The sequence below is a fragment of the Sphaerodactylus townsendi genome, linkage group LG09 (genome assembly GCF_021028975.2).
Source record: "Sphaerodactylus townsendi isolate TG3544 linkage group LG09, MPM_Stown_v2.3, whole genome shotgun sequence".
Lineage (NCBI taxonomy): Eukaryota > Metazoa > Chordata > Lepidosauria > Squamata > Sphaerodactylidae > Sphaerodactylus > Sphaerodactylus townsendi.
This window is the reverse complement of record NC_059433.1, coordinates 20708425-20726927: the sequence shown is the minus strand read 5'-3', so window position 1 is coordinate 20726927 and position 18503 is coordinate 20708425. Positions and strand designations below refer to the sequence as shown.

The window sequence follows — 18503 nt, the reverse complement described above, 5'->3', positions numbered from 1 at the left end:
CTTGGTTGTTGGGCAAGCCGTACCTGATGTGCTACTGAATAGCTACCGTGTTTTCCCGAATATCAGACAGTGTCTTATATTAATTTTTGCTCCCAAAGATGCGCTATGTCTTATTTTCAGGGGATGTCTTATATTTCTGTATTCTGTTCGTCAGGCATGCTTCCAAACAAAAACTTTTCTACGTCTTACTTTTGGGGGTTGCCTTATATTTCGCACTTCAGCAAAACCTCTACTATGTCTTATTTTCTGGGGATGTCTTATATTCGGGGAAACAGGATATTTTAGATGGATGTTATTTCAGCTGCAAAATCTGGGGGCAAGATGCCCTCTCGGTCCTCCTTAACATGGAAGAAGTGGTCTATGTATGCTTAATGCACTATTAGAAAGGCAGCCCTGTTAGGGCAGTGACCCTTTTCAGTGTTAGATATGCTTGAGCTCTTCAGCCCCAAACAGTGAAGGCTAAGGAGTCCAAGAAGAGTCATGCTTCTATTTGGCAAGAGCCATGCTTCCATTGAAGACACAAGTCAATAGAAACATGACTCCTGAGTGCTCAGGTAGCGACTGTAGGCAGAGATGCATTTCCCTAGCTATGGATAATTTGTTTTAGGGACAAAAACTGTTTTACCTGAGTATCTTGACTACTATAGTGCATTGCTCTTGAAGACTACTCAGAAATTTCACTCTGTGCAGAACACAGTACCCCTGTTGTCGTTTGAAACTGCACAGCAAGAGATTCCTGCTACTGTTCCTCAGAAGTTACACGGACTTCCAGTTTATTGCTTGTCCAGTTTCAAGGTACAGACATTATCATTTTAAATCCCTAAATGACCTGGATGTGAGACTTTTGAGAGAATACCCTACTCCCATATGAATCTCTTGAAAATCAAGATGAGCTCACATTACAGATTCTGCCATCAAAAAGTCTGAGCAGTGCCAGATTTGCCTATAGGCTTGGCCGGCTGAAATCTAGGGCCTAAAAATCTAGGGGGCTTCTGGCCAAGGTGTGCAGACAGGTATGCATTTTTTTTCCAATCACTACGGTATTTAACAACATGTCCTTTTAACGATATGTCTTACAGTAAATGTAATCCAGCTTTATTGTATAACTTTGTTGATTTCACTTTAACCTTTAGTTGCTAAAGGATCAGCAAAGTTTAAAAGTATCTTATAAATTAAGGCAATTAAATTAATATAATTTCTTGTGCAATCGGGAACTAGTAAATTACCTTGCATGAACTGGACTCAAATCAATATTGGCCTGAAGCTGAATGGTCTCGGTCGCAGGTGAACCAAAACTCTAATGGTTTGGCTTTCAGATAATTGCTGTTGCAGGTGACATTATTTTGGAGTAGTTCTTGATTGTCTCAAAAAGTCTAGAAGGAGTGTAAATCAGATAGTCACCCGTCAAATCTTTAATGTAACACTTAACACAGGAGGGCGGAAATAGGGAGTTATTCTAACTGTTAGCATTAAGGGATAGGCTAGCCAGTTACGTGTGCATATACACCCACGTTATCCATGATTTCCATGCCACTTTCTGCTCCCTTTGACACCTTGTGTCATTTAGAACAGGGAGATGCTAGCAATCAAGATAGTTCAGAAGTGAAATCCTGGAATCCCTGCTACTTTATCTCAGGTGTCTGAGGGCTAATTCTGGTTATTCGCTGATAAGTAGGAGTGCTTTCTACATGTGCACAGAAGCATTCTTGGTTGAAATAAATTGTTTTTTCATTTCCTGATTCTGTTAAATATTGACCGGACGTAACACAAAGGAGGAGATGCATTGTTGTAAATGTTATTGTTGTTGTTTAATAATATGTTAAACTGTGTTTATCCACACTTTCCTGCCATATAATTATTTGACAACTAATGATCTAAAACACGCACACACACACACCCCAAAAGCAAATCCACAGAGCTAACAATTCACCAGTACAATACCCTTGGCCAGCAGAAATATCACCCCTCTAGATCTGGCGGAGGCACAGACAGTAATGAGTCTATTCACCATGCTGTTTGTGTTCTGAGGTCCATCGTTCCAATTAAGTTCCAATCACAGCCTCCTTTCAGCGGGGAAGGAAAAAAACAGCTAACAAGATTTGTTCCAGAAATATTCTCTCCAGACCGCTATTGTTTTGTTGCCGCTGCCGTTCACATGCTCTTTTAAAAGGGGATTTGGTTACGGCGAAGGCAGCTTAGATGTGTTTGTTCTTGGTGCCCGAGACATTTTTTCAAGATCAAAGGGAGAAAGACATGTGCCCTATTTGAAGTTGGGTTGTGAACCATATTTTCCATTCAGATGATATTTGAAAAAGGGCTGGGGGGAAGAAACGCTACCCTTGTTTCACCCTCGGTCACAAAATGTCACCGTTTCTTGTCATATGCTTTTCAGGCTCCATTTTTATTTTAGAACAGCAGATTTAAACAACAGCTTACAGGTTCAGCTAGATGCCTCCAGATGATGCCACAAACGTAGCGAAACAGTGATGTCATCACTACCCGCAGCAACGCAAAGACTTGGAGACAGGCTTTGGTTCGTTTTTTTTACTTTGGGAAGAGTCTTGTTTCTACAGAAGGTGGATGCTTGCCCACTTGTGGGACAAAGTTCCACAGGAACATGTTCAAGGAGAAGGTACATTACCAATAGGTAGACCAGCGTGGTGTAGTAGTTAAGAGGACTCAAATCTGGAGAACCGGGTTTGATTCGCCTTCTCTTCTACTTGAGCTGTGGAGGCTTATCTGGTGAACTAGATTAGCTTGTGCACTCCAACGCACGCTAGTTGGGTGACATTGGGGTAGTCACAGCTCTTCGGAGTTCTCTCAGCTCCACTCATCTCACAGGGTGTTTGTTGTTGGGGTGGGAGGGAAAGGAGATTGTGAGCCCCTTTGAGTCTCCTTACAGGAGAGAAAGGGGGGATATAAATCCAAACTCCTCCTCCTCCTCCTTCATTCTGATAAAACTATTAAGTTAAAATAACTAAAACCCACAAAACAGTCTGTGATTGGTAAGGATAGAAAGTTCTGCATGCATTCTTTCTCTTCAGTGCATAAAAATATTCCATCTTTTACTAAAAATTTCCATGGAGAGGAACGTTTATGTGTGGAAAAAAAAAATCAGCGAATGCTTTGGTGGGATGTAAATATGTTCTTTTTTTAGAGCATTTTGGTGACTGGAAGCTGAATGCGTGTATGGTCAAAAATAGCATTTGAAGCTATATGAAGCTATATTTTAACCTGCTGAGTTTTATAATTAGAATAGGAATTGATAATTTTTATCGCTGCCTTAAATGGTTACTTATTTTATACTGTATTTTATATGTTGTGCACCGCCCAGAGCCCTTCGGGGATGGGGCGGTATAAAAATCCAATAAAATAAATAAATAATAATAAATATATCAGTTGTGTTAGCTGAGGGTACTCAAACACCTTCTCACAATTAAAAAATGCATGGGTGTGAATTATACTAAGTACGTAAGTACTTGGTGTGAAGTTGCAACCGACTTACAACAATGGCAGCGAGGAACTTACAAGGCAAGCTGAAGTGGTTTACCGTTGCCTTCCTCTAAAGAATCTTCCTACACCAGGGGTCTGCAACCTGCGGCTCTCCAGATATTCATGGACTACAATTCCCATCAGCCCCTGCCAGCATGGCCAATCAGGTTGCAGACCTCTGAACTACACCCTCAGGACCAAAAGATAAGGTGCAGATTTAGGCTTTGTACAGTTAGATGTATGACATCCCAGGAAATTAGAGAGACTGTGCTGTGAAGATGCGGCATGAAGCCAAGCAACCACATAAAGTTACAACCTTACGAAGCTACTTCCAGTAAACAATACTAGTCCAGCCAAATGGTCCAACTGCTCTCTTAACCTATGGCCATCATCTAATCTCCTACACTTTGGGCAGCCTGAAGGTGATTCTGCATAGGTCAAATATAACAGGTTCAGGCCCTTTTAAAAAGACTTATGGGGGAGCAGTTCTCACAGAACTCGCCCCCCCCCCAAACGCTTCTAACCTGTTATATTTGCCTGAACCTGGGTTAAATGAAAGTAGCTAAATCGGTGACTTTTTTTCTTCACCCCGGGTTTCAGATGCTTCCTGTGCGAACTATGGCAAGCAGAAGGCGCTCTATTCCCACCCACCCCTTTCATCCATCATTATGGTGGATTCCCCAGGTGGCTGCCATGAGAGTGGATTCTCTATTAGCTGGCCGCTGCCATATTGTGAAGGTAAGTGGGGGGATTCTCATGTGGGGGTGGATTCTTGGGTGCACGGTTCGCAGGGAAACACCGAGTTTCCTGTGTGAACCATGCTGCCTCCTGCTGCCGGGATCCCAGTGATCCCGGCTGGCCCCTGCACCTGACCTGCAAACGGCAGCACAAGCCACACGGGTTCATTTAAGCCATTAGTTTGCCTGTGCAGAATCAGCCTGAATGTTAAATCTCCTAATGCAGTACTTCATAAGGTTGCACGGCTTTCCCCGACATCTCACAGCAAGCCACCAATTCAGGATTTTCATTAATTGTTATGAACTTGTATTACAGTCACAACGGGTGACATTGACGCAATAATATTTACAAGATTATGGACATTGTTGGTTTAACAAATACATGATTATGGACTTGACAGAAGGTTGTCTTGTAATAAATTGTTGCCTGAATTGGATTTAAAGTGGAGATACATATGTGTTATGGAGATATAATAGTTTGATAAGTCTAATAGCCAACAATTTGGCATACTTTACAAGTAACTAACACGTAATATAAATTGCTTGAGCCAGCACCTACGTGCCACGCGTGTTTGTGAATCTTATATTGTTTTGGACATAGCATATCAATTTCATAGATTATACAAATTCTAAACCTGTACCTTTTCCTTCGTTTCTGAGGGTATAGCTGCATATTTGCATATGCTGTGTGTGGATCATGGATAAATACTATGGAAGGGAATCGCTCTCTTCAACCTCTTAGTTTTATTCTGTACCTTGACTGAGCCCAGAGACTGGGCTAGAGAGACACGGCCCCTGTAACTTTCATGGCTATACAGAAACAGGAAGTGATTCTACAGTCTACATGACAAGCTGCACCTGCTTATTTCCTCTTTGATATAACTACTAAGCAAACAGGATCCATGTCCTCCTTTGCAACGGGGCACCTTCAATTTGACATTTTCCTCAAGCTGGTACAGATGAATCATACTTTTAAGTGCCAATACAACCCCATCTCAGTTTGACAAGCAACAGGTGACTTCATTGTAATTCTTTCCTGGTGGGACCCAATGCTACAGGTACCCAATGCTACTGGCTGACCTTGGGCTAGTCACAGTTCCTTCACAACTCTCTCAGTCCCACCTATCTCACAAGGGCTCATTCCGCACCTGCAGAATAATGCACTTTCAAACTGCTTTTAGTGATCTTTGAAGCTGTGCGGAATAGCAAAATCCACTTGCAAACAGTTGTGAAAGTGGTTTGAAAACACATTATTTTGCATGTGCGGAAGGGGCCCAGGTGTCTGTGAAGGGAGAGGAAGGAGTTTGTAAACTGCTTTGAAACTCCTTAAAGGGTGAGAAAAGCAGGGTATAAAAACTTACTCTTTTTCTCCTCCTTCTAAGCAGAGTGACCCTGCTAGCTCGAATTAACTTAGAAAGGTATATCTCTGCTTAGGATTGCACTGTAGGACAGTTTCAGCTGATATCCTGCACCTCCCAAAATCCCAGGAGTTTTGTGTCATTAATTGTCAACTTATCTGCACATATCTGTCACTCTTCCCTTCTGCCCTGAAGGCCCACTTGCAGTAGAACGGAAATGACAGAAGGAGGGGACATTTGGGAGTGAACCGCACGCAGCTCCACGGCTACAGCTTCAAGGCCCTCTCCATCTTCTGAAGAATGGAAACTTTTCACGGACCAAACCCTGCATCTACAAAACACTTTCAAATGTCAGTTAGTCCAGCCTTCTCCCCCCCACCCTTTTCTCTCACCAAATTTGGCACAGGGATAAAATATTCATTTATCTATTTCCCAAATGCAAGAAGTGTGGCCACATATTGCTCATTGCTGTCAACGCTTCACAGGTATCATTGGAACTGGCCTTTAATTGGCAGACTTTCTCTCGTTAATGGACATCTGTTGAAGTGGGCTGGATCCAGACTAAACTGACAATTTCCAAATTCCTCAGGGCCTCCTAGCCCAGAGGAGCCACATTTTATGGGGGTCGGTGGGCTGCAGCGTGAGGGGAAGGCAGAAACTTTTCATTCCAATGATGGAAAATTTAGTCTGGATCCAGTCCAATTAGGTGAATCATATCCCAACATTTCCATATTCTCTTTAACATTGTTTGGTGTAAGAAGCAAATACAGTTTACACAATACACCCAGTAGGCTTCTCTAAGGCAAAAGAAGAAGAGTTTGGATTTATACCCTGCCTTTCTCTCCTGTAAGGAGACTCAAGGTGGCTTACAAGCTCCTTTCCCTTCCTCTTCCCACAACAGACACCTTGTGAGGTAGGTGGGGCTGAGAGAGTTTGGAGAGAACTGTGACTAGCCCAAGGTCACCCAGCAGGAATGTAGAAGTGCGGAAACACATCTGGTTCACCAGATAAGCCTCTGCCGCTCAAGTGGATGAGTGGAAAATCAAACCCGGTTCTCCAAATTAGAACCCACCTGCTCTTAACCACTACACCACACTAACTCTACATTAAGCTGTCCTTCTGAAAGAGAGAAGTCCTGTCTTGCAATCATTTTGCTTAAACTGAAAAGCAAATCTGGTCAGGGCTGTGGGGACACACCCCGAACTGACCCACAAACATTTCTCCTCGTCCAGTTTGCCACTTCTCTGAATTCACGTTCAAAAGTCTTCGCCTCAGTTTCTTTCTCTCTGGCCAAACCCTTCTGGCTACTCCCTTCTCAGTTGGCTGCTGCTGCTGGTTCCCAGAGTACAAGGCTTGGAACTGCTTCCCAAGTTACACAGCTGTATGTCTCAGGACTTCTCCCAGAAGCCATTTCCATTAGAAACAAATCAAAGAGTAGGAAAGAATTATACACCAGTTGTTTATGCATGTCAGACTTTGGTATGCTAAGAACACAGGGGAGATTTTCAAGAGGACACTGATCATAAATCTTTTCCATATTGCAATGTTTTTGTTCATGGGAACAGCTTATAGGAGCAATTCTGTGAATGAAGTTCTGCCACAGACACTGATCCTTAACAATTCTGCATCTCCAAAGCTGGAAGCTACTTATCTTCTACACCAGCCAAAGTCTGCAATGCTGCAGCTGCACAGATTCACTAGGAAAAATTCCCCAAGGAAAATCTGCGTTTGGAAAATGGCAGTTTCCTGATTGTGGCTATTCAAGTATTTTCATCAGTGGCCCATTATACATGGAACGCCTCCCTTGGGACTCTTAGCCGCACAGTGGGGCTGTAACGTGGTCTCCTCACGTTTCTCTGATTACACACAAGGAGCCATTCACTGCCTGCCCCATAGCTGCTTGCAGCAGTCTTAACAGGCTTCTGCTTTTCCTGGTTCTCTTAACTCCCTCTTAAAGGCACAGCTCTCCTCCCTCTTAAAGGCATAGATCTCATCACACCCAACAACTGCAAGATAAAGGGCTTTGTTAAAGCCCTTTTAATTGCAGTTATATCAATTCCAATTATATTAACAAAGAGGCAAAGCAATTCCCTGAACCACACTTTGCTGAGGAATAGCACCAAGTTCTAGAACTGATATCTCTCTCCCACCTCCACACATACACATAAACACTTCCTGGTTTTAAAATGCAATAAAAGACAGCAATTTTGCAGTGCTTCTCTGTTTATATTGATCTGTCAATAAATAAAAAAAATGAAGTAATAACAAATCTGAAAAGAAGGAAGGGCAGAGGAATGCCCAGAGTGTGAGCGAGTGGGAAGGCTGGCCATGGGTGGAGGGAAGATGTCTGGGGCAAAGCTGTGCTCACTAGCAAATCTCCCCGTTCCGACAGCAAAGACAAGTAGAGTTGCACCTAAAGTTGTGTCACTTGGCGAGGGGAGAATGAAAATTGAAAGCGGGGCTTGGGGAAATACATCCATACAAGAAATCTTGCTGTGACAGACATTTGCCCCAGCTACGCAACTGACTCCTGGTGCGTAATGGGCCTCTGTTAGCCTTCATCATCTCAAACATTCCTTCCCTCCTTTCCGGGGGGTGGGGGTGGGGTGGATGGGTGACAGCACCTAATCTGCTCCTAGTAAACCACTGTCCCTACTTTACCTTTGGGGAACATTTTGGGACTATTTTTTAAAATTGTTATATAAACAAAAGCTGCCATCCTTCAGGTTCACATGTCCTCCCCAGGGACTGTAAATATTACAAATCTGAAAGGGATATGGAGGCATCTTGATTACTATGCATGCCCATCAACACAAAAGCTCCAAGAAGCATACAAGCTGTCAATAGAATCTGACTGTGAGCATAACGTGATGTGAACGGCCACATGCTCATTTTCATTATGTGAAATACTGAAGGGCACATCACACATGAATGCAGTGGTGGAGCAGCAAGGTGGTGGGGGTGCACCCCTGGCCCCTCCCCTTTTCCTTAAGACCCCTGCCCTGCCCCCCCCACGCAGCCCCCTTTCCCTTCCCACACTTATCTTAGTTCCTTTTCTTTTTCTAGTACTTTTTCATGCTGAAAAAAGCATCCTATTTGCAGTTCAGGGTCAAACAGTCTGAGGAACTACAGTTCCCAGGAGACCTTGAGGCTCACAAGGTCTCCTGGGAAGTATAATTCCTCAGGCAGTTTTTAGCCTGAACTGTGAAGAGGCCACTTTTTTCAGCCTGAAAAAGTACTAGAAAAAGAAAAGGAACTAAGGTAAGTGTGGGAAGGGGGAAAGGGTTTGGATTTATTCCCCACCTTTCTCTCCTGCAAGAAGTCTCAAGGTGGCTTACACACTCCTTTTCCCTTCTTCTCCCCACAACAGACACCTTGTGAGGTAGGTGGGGCTGAGACAGTTCTGAAAGAACGGTGACTAGCCCAAAGTCACCCAGCAGGAATGTAGGAGTGGGGAAACAAATCCAGTTCATCAGATAAGAGTTTGTCACTCAGGCAGAGGAGTGGGGAATCAGACTCAGTTCTCCAGATTAGAGTCCACCTGTTCCTATCTACTACACCATGCTGGCTCAGATAAAGATTCTGAATGGTTAGTATCCTCTTGTGCTTACAGATTTTTTTAATTGCACAGTTCTTTTTTTATGTTGTGTCAACATCCGAGAACCACAAACAATTCACTTCAAAGTAGTGTCACTGAAGTCAACAGATCTACTCCAGAGCAAATGGTTTGTGGATTTCAGATGAAGAACACTGACCAGGGAAAGCTGTTCAAATAAATACTGGGAATTGATTAGGAAAAGTAAACATGCCAGTCTTGCAAGACCGCTTTATGGAGGCCCCAAACCTTCTGTCTTTCATGGTTCTTGGGTTCCCTTTGTCTCGCCTGCTTCATCTAGAATTACGGATTGACCTTCTGAACCAAAGTTTCAATTCTAACTCACTAGGAAGGAGCATTACAGATAACTCGTTTCATGTACCCTCGCTGTTTTGAAGGAGACTACATATGAAACAGGATAATCTCTTTTGACAGCAAGGGAAGGAGAAGGACCAGAAATGTCAAGGTGCTTTACAACCACAAAAGGACTATTTGGAATCTAATCAGAATATCTCATATCCAACTGCAGTCGATGGCAAAATGCCCATTTTTTTAAAAAAAAAGAGTAAAGAACTGCAGAGAACTAATCCACAAAGAAGTAAGCAAAGATATATCTTTACAATGTCTGTCTAACCATTGGATGGAACATCATAAGAAACCAGTCCCTTTAAAATGAGGCTGTTCTTGTTACCAGCACCCAACAGCAAAACCAGAAGCCTGTAACCACTCTCTTCCACTTGTGAGGGGTGGGGTCAAGAAAGGGTCCCTCCCCCTTCTGGGGCTGGGCTTACCCAACACAACCTCCCACAGGGAATGAGAATCAAGTGAGATGTAAGGTGAACAGCACAAGGCTGCAGGAATGCATAAAATAGTAGAACTTTCCCTACCATAGAATAGTAGAATTTTCCCTGACATATTCTCCTTGCCAAGGAAATCTCTCCACCAGTCTGTTTCTTCTCCACATTGTGACAAAGCAACATTCACAAAGAGCCTTATTTTATCCTGGATTGGAACTGGTCCTCCGGCCACAGTCCTCATTGCCAGAAGGAAATGTGCAGGGATTTGTTCACTGCTTTCCTTCCTCGTCCTTGACCTTCATAAAGCAAGGAGACCAGCCAGGCTTCACCATTTCTTCTAGGACAGACATTCTGTCCCACCCATCTTCTAGGACAGACATTCTGTCCCACCCATCTTCACCAGTGACTCATGACCACGCCCCCCAAACCCCTCTCCTGTGGATTCTTCTGCCAGCGTTCAACAGCCGTATTGCTGTGGCCACTTAGACCTTGCCTCGGACAAAAAGTAGTTAGTGAGTCACTTGGCTGAAAACATCCCTCACGAACCAGACCTCCAAAACAGCTGGGTGAGACTCTCAAGGTATGGCAAGAGACTCTGACAGGAGAGACTTACTGAACAAGCCAAGTACTTGGGGGAAAGGGGATAGGCAAGTGATCAGCTGGCTAAACAGAGAGCCCACCTGGGCTTGTAAAGCTGGAGAATTTAGAGATAGGAACCAGAGATTAGATGGTCTTCCTCTATTAGACACATATCTACAGTGGCTTATGTTGAAAAGAGGTGAGGGCAGGCTTGAATGGAGACACAGAGAGAAATCATACCTTCCCCAGTCAGACGCATAAGTTCATTCATTTATTCATTCATTTATAGGACTTGTACCCCACTCTCCCCCATAGGGCTCAGGGCGGCTAACAACCAGTTGGGGGGAACTGGGAGGGCTCGAGCCCCAAGCGCCCCTTGGAGGCATGCAGGAAGAGCCCCCACCCCAGCCACACCACCTAGAAGTAAGCTACTCTTAATTTCCCCCCTTTCCCTCCCTCCCCCCTTTCTCTCTGGTTGGGGGATATGCCCCTGAGTAGCAATGTGAGTGAACAAGATCTTGGGGTACAGGAGGACAGTAAGTTAAATATGAACATTCAGTGTGATGCAGCAACAAAAAAAGGCTAATACGATCTTGGGGTGCACCAATAGGGGCCTAATATCGAGATTGCAAGAGGACGGGAAGCACAGTTGGAAAGCTCACCCTGGGCGCATTTTTATTTTATTTATTTATTTATTAAATTTCTAGACCGCCCTCCCCCCAGGGGCTCAGGACAGTGAACAACAGTAATAAAAACACCTTAAAAACACAACATAAAACAACAAATTATCAATAATAAAACCAGGAACCATACAGCGTCTGATGGCGTTTCATCCCTCCCCCCTCTCCACCTTTATGCCCACAGGAGGCCAGATGAAATGGCAGCGATGTATTTAACCAGGCTGGCCAAATGCCTGGTGGAACAGGTCCATCTTACAGGCCCTGCGGAAACTCTGTAGGTTCCGCAGGGCCCTGATCTCCCTTGGAAGCCTGTTCCACCAGGTGGGGGCCAGGGCTGTAAAAGCCCTTGTAGAGGCCAGCCGGATAGCTTTAGGGCCAGGGATCACCAAGAGGTCCTCCTCCGATGAACGGAGGAGCCTAACGGGGCGATATGGGGAGAGGCGGTCTCGTAGGTATGCGGGTCCAAGGCCGTGAATGGCTTTGAAGGTCAAGACGAACACTTTAAACATGACCCGGAACTCGGTCGGCAGATAGTGCAGATGGTGTAGGACCGGGGTAATCTGCTTGATGCTCCCATAAGAAGCCTGGCTGCCGCGTTCTGTACGAGTTTCAGTGTCCGGATCATGGCTAAAGGCAAGCCCGTTTTGTAGATATGCCCCTGCCCCCACTATCTTCTAAAACAGTAGCTAAGGAGACCTATCAGAAGAAGGGAGGGCTAGATGCCCCAGGTAATACAAGCATGGCTTTCAAGCAGTTCTGTCACCTGAATATGATAAATGCAACCTTCATGTCGGCTTATTAATGATTTCTGGATCTAAATTCCCCTATTGCTCGAGGACATCTGAAAGTTCTGGGAAGGCACATGCATATTAATGAGCGAATGTACCTTTAGGCGTGACTTTTTGCTTCGCCTGTTCAGGACTGCAATCATGGGTTGGAACTAGCACAGCACTACACATTATACCGGCGTAATCTGCAGCCAAATTAGCTCGCAATGTTGTGTGACCTGGGCGTGCGCATGCATAAGGGAAAGGGCTTTCTTAACATGCAGCGTTCCACGCTGACCTTGACAGTTCTCTTGTCTCTTGGCAAGAAAATAAACCTTTCCACTGCCACCCCTCCATTTTAAGTCCTCCAAAAACAAGGCTGTAGCTGAGGCATTTGCTAATTTCATGTCCCTGGGGCATTCCTGTACTCTGCACAGAATTTTTTAATTAGCATTCAGTTATGACTGATCACTTCAGTGCTTTCATGATAACTTCTTTGCAGAGTTTTTTTTAGAGACCGAGACTCTTTCCTAGTTACAACCTGGATTTTCTTTTCTAGACACTGCAGGGGAAGGGGGGGGGATGGGGTCAGGAGACAGAGTTTCCGGAGACCAAGACTCGTTGTAGCTAGAACAGGGGTAGGGAACCTGCGGCTCTCCAGATGTTCAGGAACTACAATTCCCATCAGCCTCTGTCAGCATGGCCAATTGGCCATGTTCCCAATTGGCCATGCTGGTAGGGACTGATGGGAATTGTAGTTCCTGAACATCTGGAGAGCCGCAGGTTCCCTACCCCTGAGCTAGAACCTTGCATTTTCTAGACAGTGCGCGCGCGCGCGGGGGGGGGGGGGGGTTTGCCACAGGTTTGTTTGTTTTGCTCAGACTCGTTTATACCCTGTTTTCCCTAATATAAGACATCCCCGAAAAATAAGATATGGTAGAGGTTTTGCTGAAGTGCAAAATATAAGGCATCCCCTGAAAGTAAGACATTGCAAAGTTTTTGTTTGGAAGCATGCCCGACAAACAGAACACAGGAAAAATAAGACATCCCCTGAAAATAAGACATAGCACATCTTTGGGAGCAAAAATTAATATAAGACACTGTCTTATATTCGGGGAAACACGGTAGTACCATGCCTGGTGTCAAGCGTGCTTTTGCCAAAGCATAATGAAATCTAGAAAGTAAGTCATTTGAGGAGGTGGGGAGGAAATAGTGTGTAAGACAAGAAATCACTCCCTGGCTGAAGTGGGCAGGCTTTTGCCGTTTGCGTATTTTTGCTCACAGGGGAAATCAAACTCGAGGGACGTGCGAGCCCAGACATTTCAGATCTAATCCAGTTATCATATCTGCGCCCCCATCTTTTCTCCCAGGAATAGCGTACATGAGGATTATCCCTTTTAATCCTTACAACAACTCTGTGAAGTGGATAAGATAAACAAACAGCGACACGCTTTTAGGAGATGTCTGACTTTCCACCCACAACCCTGCGCAGGCTCTTAAATGCCTTCTTGTTTAAAAGCGTTGATATCTTATTTAAAGGATCTGAGGTGGGAAGGAAGGGGGCCAGGCATAGCCCAATCTCATCAGATCTTAGAAGCTAACCAGGGTAACAACTTGGAAGGGAGACCACCAAGGAAGGCTCTGTAGAGGAAGCCACCTCTGCTTCTCACTCGCCTTGAAAGCCCTTGTTGGGGTGGCCATAAGTCAGCTGCGACTTGAGGGCGCTTCACACACACACACGAGGATCTGGGAGATCCACTTTCAAATCCCCACTGCGCTATAAAAACGTCCTAGGTCAGGGGTAGGGAACCTGCGGCTCTCCAGATGTTCAGGAACTACAATTCCCATCAGCCTCTTTCAGCATGGCCAATTGGCCATGCTGGTAGGGGCTGATGGGAATTGTAGTTCCTGAACATCTGGAGAGCCGCAGGTTCCCTACCCCTGTCCTAGGTGATCTTGAGCCAACCAGTCTCTCTCAGTTGTCCTACCTCGCAGGGTCACTGTGAGGATAAAAGGAAGGAGCCGAGAACGATATAGGCTGCTTTGGGTCTAAACTGGAAAGAAAGCAATAAATAAAACGGTGCTGAAAAGTTTTCTTCTGATCAACTGTTTGCGTTTGGACACGTAATGGGGTTGAAATCCTGGCTCTATTTAAGTCAAGAGCTAAATAGTCCCTGTTTAGCCCAACGATTTTGTATCCAGCAAATGTCAAGCACTCTCAGTTTTACCACTTTTGAAAGAAGAGGGGAAAACACTACCTTGATTGTGGTTCAGGGACGCCAGCCACTGAAGGCAAAAGTTTCCTCTTCTTATTTTAGTGATGGGCCCTTTCTAAACTCTGGAGAAGATTCCTCTCTTCTCAGCAACACCTTTCCAAGTATGCATCTGCTGACAAAATCTTTACACTCTCTGTCTTCCTAAACAACTTCTCAAACCCACTAATCGAACAAGACTCAATGGGATTACTCTAGAGTAAGTGGATGCAAACATCGCGCTCGTCCAGGGTATGACGTTAAACAGCTCCGGAGGGTTGGGAGTAACAGAAGCAGCCTTTTCAGAGAACGCCCAACAAAACACTCTCTTGAAGACAGTTCTAAGGCATGGAATAAAAACCATCAATACTGCAGGGCAGCTAGCAACCACATAAAGTCAAGCTTGCTTATCTCGTCTATCGCTGTAACAGCTGCAGAGGTTGCAAATGTCTGTTGAAAGACACTTCGGGGAACTTTTGCTTCGATCTTCCGGAGGCTGAAAAAGATCAAACCCTGTCCTTTCAAAGAAACCGTAGCCGATCTGCAAGTTTAAAAAAAAAAACAACAACTGTGCGAACGCAGACTACCCAGCGTGCATTTCCATCGCGCCGTTGCACGAAACAAAACTTTCCAAAGCCCTTCCTTACCTTGTACTTCATCGTGGCGAGCGCGGAACGAGGCCCCCCGAGCGGAATCAGTCCGAAGGCATCCAGACCGCGCGGCGTTTACACTCCATGGAAGGCGCCCGGAAAAGAAAACGAGAATCAGGCGCCCCTGTTTGCGGAGGACTTTTGCACGCGCGAGCGGTCCCGGGGCGCGCGCCGTTCCGTCCCCGGCGGGTCTGAGCGCACCGCGGTGCTGGGCGACAAGCCCCGGGCTGAGCTCATCTGCATAGCTGCCGGCGATTGGCTGGAGCGCGACAAGGTGGAAGCCTCGCCCCGCCCCTTCCCCCGCGGGTCCCGTCACGCTGCAGAAGCCCAACACGCGTGTGCGGGAGGCGTTCTATTCGAATGGGCTCCTCTCGCTCTCGCTCATTCGGCTCGAAGTGTGACTTGACTTGGCGCCGAATTCATGTAACTGCCAAGTTTTGCATCTCTCAAGACATGTGTGCAGGGGAGACTTTCTGCATCTACTCTGCTTTTTCTTTAAATTGCTTGCTTGTTGGTTCTTCTTGAGGGTTTCTCCTTTATTTGCAACTCTTATTTGCAATTTTCAATCAAGTCTTAAGGTCTTTTTATTTTTCAACATAGGGGTAGGACAGTGTTTCCCAAGGTGGGGTACGCAGAGCCCCAGGGGTACATGCCAAAGCGTTTGGAGGTACTGAAAAAAAATTATGTCATGGTTTTGCTAATATGGGGGTGCAATTTTGGGGAGTTGGGTGGCCAAGGGGTACACAACGTAATGATGGCACTTAAAAAGATCACAACCATCTCCGGGGATTAAAAATCAACATAAAATGAAAACAAAATAAAACAATACAGACAGGGCACCTGTGTAAGATTTGTCAATGACCTGCATGCCAACTGCCTATAACCAGTGGTTCCCAACCGTTTTTTACTCATGCACTCCTTGGCAACCCATTTCCCTAAACTTGTACCCTAATATTAGCAAACCCGTTCTCTAAATTTTTTTTTTTACATACCCCCAGACACTCTGGAGAACTCTGAAAAATGCCTCAGGTTTGCAGAAAAAAATCTGAAATTAAAAAGAAACAAAGAAAAAACACATGGGGTGGAGTTAAAAAACCAAAATAACAAAAGGAATACTTGTAGCTTTAAGAAAAGAATGGGCAGTTTCTTTTGTTTGTAGTTGCTTTGGGGTCAGGAGAACCTAAAACTAAACACTAACAACATTAGATTCAGTAAAGAAATGAACCTTGAAGCACACAAGTTCCTATCAGGAGAGGCAATCTTTCACCTAGAGTCGCTTACCAGGCTATGTGCGGCCTTAAAGGTCAATACCAATAACATAAATTGGACTTGGAAACAAATGGGTAGCCAATGAACTGCTTCATGATGGGAGCACTATGTTCTTATTTTCAGACTCTCCCCACCAAGTGGGAAGCTACAGTCAAGACTAACTAAAGCTCCTAAAAGTCTGAAGGAATGGCCCAGACAAGAGCCATTCCAAGAACACTGGGGCAGCACTTGAAACATCTTCAAATGGACAAAATCAACATCTGTCCGATTCAGAAGGCTGCTGTGATCTGCCCAAATACTACGCCAATACATTACAATGTCCTGCGCCTCTGGGTGAGGCTCCAATTGTAATGAAAGGTTAATAACCAGCTAAAGAACTGGCAGCTGTGATATTAAACAAAATCAGATGATGATGATGATGATGACGACAACAATGACGTATGGAAGAGCTTTTTATACCAATGCAAGTGGAAAAAAACACACCTGTAATAATCCTACATCCCATTTGTTTTTGTTGATAAGCAACAGCTTCCCAATATATGTACAATGTCATTTGCTTACGATCCAATGGTTACTCCTTAATACTTTAGCATTTAGCACGTTGTTTGTAGGAATTTTACGATAGATGAGGCAGACCTTATAGCAGCACGCCTTCTGTACTTACCCTGTTTCCCCGAATATAAGACATCCCCTGAAAATAAGACGTAGTAGAGGTTTTGCTGAAGTGCGAAATATAAGGCATCCCCTGAAAGTAAGACATAGCAAAGTTTTTGTTTGGAAGCATGCCCGATGAACAGAACACAGAAAAATAAGATATCCCCTGAAAATAAGACATAGCGCATCTTTGGGAGCAAAAATTAATATAAGACACTGTCTTATTTTTGGGGAAACACAGTAGTTTTATTAGAAAGGCGGAATGAAAACTAAATGTGTTGTTAATGCCAGTGTTAGTCACTGCATGACAAAATGATCTTTAAGCATTAAGTGTGTCATGACCACAGCAAAAGAATGACAGAGATTTAGGATATAAAAGTAGGGAGCCAACAAAACTCGTGGGGGGAATCCCATCTTTCCTGCCCCCAACTGCTGTCTGGTGTGGCTCCAGAAACCACCACTCACCTTGGAGTGCAGCCATAGCAGTGTCAGTGTCTGGGAGTCACCAAGAACCTCTTTGGCCTTTGCTGCAGCCAGACCTGCAGCAGCTCCTAGGTTCCACCACCTCCACCACCACCACCACCACCTCAGCTAGCCTCCCTGGTTCCCAGCTGCCTTCGCCACTGGATTCCCAGGCTCCTCTACAGCTGCAGCTAGACCTATCGGGGCTCCAGGGCTCCACCACGGATGCCAACGGGTCCTAACAATATCTGTTTTAAGTGCACATGTGCAGACAATATGTTAATTGGTGGGATTTGAAAACCCACCCACCCCCCATGTATTTTCAACATATCAGCTTTTTCTGAAAACCTAGGAGATCCCCGCGCTTCAGAAAGTCAAATTCCTGTTCTAAGTGTCAGGTGGCCCTGATCTGCACTCATTTGGATATCCATAAAATAGAGACCCAGACTTATGATTAGATATATAGATTCTCTAACGTTCTGTGAAAGTGAGCTTTCTCAAAAGGGATGCCCATCAGCGACACCCAAGGGGCTCATTGACAACATAATTTACCTTCACAAGTTACATGTTCATTCTCAGTGGATATTTTTGCGAAAGAGATCCTTTCCCAGGAGCAGCAGTGGCGTAGTGGCTAAGAGCAGGTGCACTCTTATCTGGAGGAACCGGGTTTGATTCCCAGCTCTGCCGCTTGAGCTGTGGAGGCTTATCTGGGGAATTCAGATCACCGGTAGCCTATGCGCTCCCACACAAGCCAGCTGGGTGACCTTGGGCTAGTCACAGTTCTTCAGAGCTCTCTCAGCCCCACCCACCTGTTTGTTGTGAGGGGGGAAGGGCAAGGAGATTGTAAGCCCCTTTGAGTATCCTACAGGAGAGAAAGAGGGGATATAAATCCAAACTCTTCTTCTTCTTCTTCTTCTTCTTCTTCTTCTTCTTCTTCTTCTTCTTCTTCTTCTTCTTCTTCTTCTTCTTCTTCTTCTTCTTCTTCTTCTTCTTCTTCTTCTTCTTCTTCTTCTTCTTCTTCTTCTTCTTTGTGGTGTGGTCCTTCTTCTCCTGCTGTCCTAATTATTTCTGTTTTCCTGATGGGAGGTTTCCATAATGCTCCAACCAGTGGTGGGATTCAGCCTATTCGCACCTATTCTGTAGACCCGGCAGCTAATTTGTTGTCTAGTTCAGAGAACTGGTTGTAATCCCACCACTGAGTCCTTTTGGAA

General features: G+C 44.9%; 1 protein-coding gene across 1 annotated transcript in view; it reads right to left on the bottom strand.

Moving 5' to 3' along the window:
• NEDD9 (neural precursor cell expressed, developmentally down-regulated 9) overlaps positions 1-15090 on the bottom strand; it is a 79012-nt gene extending 63922 nt beyond the window's left edge. The window contains 1 exon segment of the mRNA XM_048508261.1: positions 14905-15090. Coding sequence (XP_048364218.1) covers positions 14905-14916 — 12 coding nt within the window. The 5' untranslated portion in view covers positions 14917-15090.
• Between the last annotated feature and the right edge of the window lie 3413 nt (positions 15091-18503).